This window comes from Morus notabilis, unplaced genomic scaffold (assembly GCF_000414095.1).
Source record: "Morus notabilis unplaced genomic scaffold, ASM41409v2 Scaffold765, whole genome shotgun sequence".
Taxonomy (NCBI): domain Eukaryota; kingdom Viridiplantae; phylum Streptophyta; class Magnoliopsida; order Rosales; family Moraceae; genus Morus; species Morus notabilis.
This window is the reverse complement of record NW_010363429.1, coordinates 62,356-67,704: the sequence shown is the minus strand read 5'-3', so window position 1 is coordinate 67,704 and position 5,349 is coordinate 62,356. Positions and strand designations below refer to the sequence as shown.

At 30.0% G+C, this 5,349-nt stretch overlaps 1 protein-coding gene across 1 annotated transcript; it reads right to left on the bottom strand.

Annotated features, from left to right (window-relative positions):
* Positions 1 to 482: 482 nt before the first annotated feature.
* LOC112092741 (beta-glucosidase 17-like) lies at positions 483 to 4,527 on the bottom strand. The gene is made up of 13 exons (XM_024169616.1): positions 4,384 to 4,527; positions 4,215 to 4,284; positions 4,060 to 4,118; positions 3,803 to 3,878; positions 3,632 to 3,703; positions 3,402 to 3,489; positions 3,019 to 3,271; positions 2,622 to 2,737; positions 2,197 to 2,414; positions 2,051 to 2,082; positions 1,795 to 1,897; positions 1,538 to 1,631; positions 483 to 905 (listed from the first exon to the last, which is right to left on the bottom strand). Exons 1-13 carry the CDS (start codon positions 4,525 to 4,527, stop codon positions 677 to 679), a joined length of 1,554 nt encoding a protein of 517 aa, XP_024025384.1. The 3' UTR covers positions 483 to 676.
* Positions 4,528 to 5,349: the final 822 nt, after the last annotated feature.

Genomic DNA, 5,349 nt, shown 5'->3' with positions numbered 1-5,349 from the left:
ATGATAATGTTGAGCATTTGGTTCTTCCACAATAGGAAATTGTCATCATCTAGCTTGATAGATAGCTGAGGGTTTACAGTAGGAATGGTAGTGATTGAACTAGGAAATTGGGATGGATTTGCAGAAGGAGTAGAATTAGAAATTTGGGTAGCTTGAGAAGATGAAATCTCAGATGGGGATGTTTCAGAGGCCATAGGATCGAGAAAGAGAAATTTCTCTGATACCAAGTTAAATAAAATAATTTGCAAAGGACAAAGAATGTTCTATATTATTTCATTATGTCTTGAATCTTTACAAAATAGCAAAGTAGCTCAGGCTTTATACAAAGAGGCAAGAAAGAAGTATAACCAACTATATACGTGTCATAAAAGGAGCCTGTGGACCACTTATACAAAGCAAATTACTAATGCAACAGGACAAAAAAGGAATGGCAATATTAATCACAAGGCCTAAGACTAATTTGGCTTAACAATAATAACTAATTATAATAAACAAGCACGTAAAGGCATTTTATTTCCTTATATATAAAGTCTCACACAACACAAGTACATGATAGATAATATTATTCTCACACACTGAAACTCGAAGTAGCTTTTGTTCACATAAATACTAATTTTCTTCTTCAACAGCATTTATTTTAAAGACATATATTTTAAGATCATATGTATTTCTTTAATTAGGCTGCAGTGAGAAATGAAGAAGTTATTGGCTCCTCATGAATATTCATGACTCTGGGAATGGTCTTGAAGAATTCTCTAAACCATTCAACAGAACGTTTGGGGATTCTTGTCAAGTTATTTTTGCGATCAATGTGGTAGATGCCAAATTTATAAGTGTAACCGGAATTCCACTCAAAGTCATCAAGAAATGTCCAAATATAGAACCCCTTCACGTTGGCTCCAGCCCTGTCCAAACAATTGGGTGTCAGTACCTAAAGCATTAATGATTATTTAGCCATTACGGTTCCAATGGTAAATTAGGATGCATGATTAATGATAACAGAAATTAAATTAAGGTCCACATATTCTTAATTACCCAAAGGCCAGTATGAGCCAACAATAATTGCTTACCCAAAGTAGTATGATAAATTAGTTTAATTACTACTTCTCCCAAATGGTTTATAATTGTTTTGGACATGAGCAAACAATAGTTTACATTTTATGTAATTATATAATTACATATAAGGACAAGCTTTTAACGGTTACGTTTACATAGTAGTTACTTATCATATATAAAAATTTAATAATGTGGTGGTATAAGAATCTAATCTCATTAATTATCGTAGACTTTTTTCTTTCGACCAACTATCTAATTTATTACAATTTCCTGATCAATATCTTATAGCTAAAATAATGATACATTATAAGCTCAACATAGATTAAAAGCCTAACACATGATAACAATGTTAGAAAGTACAATTATATTGATTAAAAGCCTAAAATTTATATATATATATATATATATTCTGCTTTGACAAAGTAATACTATATATTTAAATGTTATGTAACAAAATAAGAGTGCAAATATTGGCGCTTACTTAATAGCCTTTAAGAGATGTTGTAGATGACTACGATAGTAATCTATTCTTCCAACATCATTGAGACTAGTACTATTGATGGGATCAGGAACTCCTGCAATAACAATAAAACCATATTTATAATTAATTTTTGATCAAGAACAATATATCAAATACAAATGTATTAAAAATGCACATGAATTAGTCCTGCTTTATGATTTTAATTAAAAAAAGAACAAAAAATAAAACAAAAAGTAGAGGAATTAATTATAATTTACCATTCTCAGTGATGTAAATAGGAGGGTTGTTGTAATTTTCTTTTATGTACAACACCAATTCTTCAATTCCTTGTGGATAAACGTTCATCCACGTTCCATCAATCTACATCATCAATTGTAAGTTGGAATTTTGTGCACTTAGAATCAGAATCATGAATTTGAATAAATTTTCTTAATGTTGCTTAAATAATTTAAGGTAACAATTCGTTCATATATACACAAAAAAAGAAAAGATAAATGGAAGGAAAGAAAGTACCTTCTGCCCAATAGGTACACCATCTTTGGAATCTGTATCATTTTATTAGGCATGAACATTAAAGATTTAAAATATTATTATCTAATCCACATTTATTAGTTCTAGAGACAATAAACTGTATGATAATATATACTGGACTCAATTACCTGTCAGATTAACACGACTATCACCATAAGGACCTTGATTTATAACGCATGAGACATTTGAATCCTCCGCATATCTTGCAGTATAATAATTTAGACCCAAGAAATCGTACGACTTTTTTATTAGTTTCGATTCATCTTCAGTAAATTTAGGCAATCGGCATCCAACCAAAGATTTCATAATTTCTGAATAGTCTCCGAATGTAATTGGGTGAAAAACCCTGAATAAGTCATGGTATATGTATACAATAATCAATTAATCAATAATAATCACTTGAGTATAATGTGACTTTTATAATTTTATTGTACTTTTATGTTGAACCTGAGGCAGTCATTAGAAAATCGAACTATTTAGACATCATTGCAAGAACAAATTATTGTTTAGAAGACCTATAATAAGTGACATATATATGTTAGATGAGTCTCACCATCCAAGCGAGAAGTCTAGGGCTCTATAGGCTGCCAAACAAGATTCAGGTGTACGAAATTTTGGTACGACCCATAAAGATTGTATTGTTATTCCTATATTTCCCTTTTGAAGTTCCTGAAAGGAATAAACAAGGCATATAATAAATTTTTATATTTTCTAACATTATAAATATCTTATAGGAAAAGAAATATCATATGTGTTTACGTTTAGTTATAAACACGTGCGCTATTCTGTACTTATAATATATGATAGTACTTTCTTTGAACAATATAAATTGTTTGAAACAAATACCTTTTATCTAAAATTATAGTTTCAATTATATGAGTAAATACACACAGTAACCGGCATAAAAATGTGACAACAGATCTTGATTTTACCGATAGATAACTGCTGACCTTGTATTTCTTTCTATACAAGTCCACTGCTTTTGCATGAGCGAGAATTAAATGGTGAATCACGATGTAAGGTTCTGTTGCTGAGTTCCCATTAGTGCAATTTCCATTATAATGAGAACATCGTCCAGGTGCGAAAACACCAAATTCATACGCTTTGGTAGTAAAAATAACTGGCTCATTAAATGTAATCCAACTTTTCACATAATGGCCAAATGTTCTGAAGCAAAAATCCACATATGCGAGATAATCATCCCTATAAAATAAGAGAAACTTATTAATAATTGGCATAATGGTAATTTCTTATGTAATATTTTGATCTGTACATAGATTCTACTATATGTGTGTGTATATATACATATATATGTATGTATATGATGTCTTACACGAACTTCGGGCTCAAAAATCCACCATATTCATCTTCTAGAGCTTGAGGCAGATCCCAGTGAAATAAAGTCACTACTGGTTTGATGCCTACTTATAAAAAGAAAAGAAAGTCAGATCAAAACAAATTATCAAAGGAAATCAAACTAGTAGGATTGAGAATTATCAAACCCACGTTATGAGTCAAATATGATGAATACTTAAAGGACAAATAAGAAGTTATGAAATTAACCATTTCTATTAAGCGTCTCCAAGAGACTTTTGTAAAATTTGATGCCATCAAGATTCGGTTGCCCACGTCCATCTAAAATCGAAAGTAAGCTTCATTATTTTTAGATAAAAAATCGATACTTACTCAGAAATTCATAAATATATATTAGCTAATACAAAGAATAAAACTTACTTGGTAATACTCTAGACCAAGATATAGAGAATCTAAAGGAGTTGAAACCCGTTTTTTTCAGTCGGAGGATGTCGCTCTGAAAAAAATTTAAGCATTTTGAGACTAAAACTAATAAAAATGCATCTTGAATTATTAAAACATAGATCGATCATATTTGAAAATCCCAAGTAGACAAAAAGTATATTTCTTCTTTGTTTTTCAATAGGTATATATATATATTCTTTTATTACATAGTTAGCAAGTCAAGCACTTTAAACCTCATATCTATAATAGAATTCTTCTGCAACTTTTCCAGAGCTTCTGTCAGCTATTTTTTCTGTTAAATTCATGAGAATGGAAAGAAATGTAATTAGATAGAAGTACGATTATATACTGTACATGAAAAATAAAAGAGTATAAATTTGTATTAGACCTGGATAATTCTCAGTGAAGGTATCCCATATACTGGGTTTTCTTCCACCAATATCCGCCGCTCCTTCATACTTTTAATAGAAAAACAAATTAAGCAATGTAATGCCACATATTATAAGTGGTATAAACTATAAAATATGATATAAACAACTAGAATTTGATGCATATACCTGATAAGCAGCTGATGATGCTCCGAATATGAAGTCAAGTGGAAAATCTGACCGACTAATACCACGATCAAGTTGAGCAACACTGCATGCCAACAAATAGGGCACAAAGAGTAATAAGAGAGAGAGATTTTGATGAGTTTCCATTCTTAGTTACTTCTACATTCTCTTGCATTCTGTATGGTGGTCTTTATATAGACATGACAAACATGATGGAAATAAATAAAAGCTTTGAAAAAAATTAAAAGTGGATGTTGATATTAAAAGGATATTGTTTTTTTTTTTTAATTCATTTTTGGGTTGAATGATAAGTTCTGATGAATCGAAGAATGAAATGTTGCATTAAAAAAATTATGTGAGTCCATCGTTAAATGACATAGTAATTAATGGTGATCATAGTTTAATACGTAGGCATACACCATATAATGGGAGCGTTTGATATGCAGTAATGAGTAGAGATTATATTACTAAAAATTGATAGAGAGTAAAATGATTCTCAAGAAACTTATATTATCAAGTTTGGTTATTATGTATAAGAATTTAAAAAATCATTTCTAGGAATATCTTTTTATAGGGTTTGGGTGTGCACAGTAATGCAATATAGTTTTATTATAAAATTACAATTTTAAAAATATTGAACCTAATTAAATCTTATTTAATTAGGTAACTATCATTTCAATCACTTATATATATATTTTTTCCAAATATCGTGAAAAAATATTAATAAAGCATAACATAACCAAAAGAAATAATACTCTAAAATATATTTTGGAAATTAAGGGAAAAAAAAAAACCACACGGCATTGCTCAGCCATCCACCATCACTGAAATTTCTCAACCCATTTCCTCCGCCAGAATGTCCGGAGTTGTGTTTGGAAAGAAGAAAAATCTATTAATATCCTCTATCTCTCTGTATCTCTCTCTCTCTCTCTCTCTCTATCTCTCTCTGTCTCTTAGACAAATCAATTA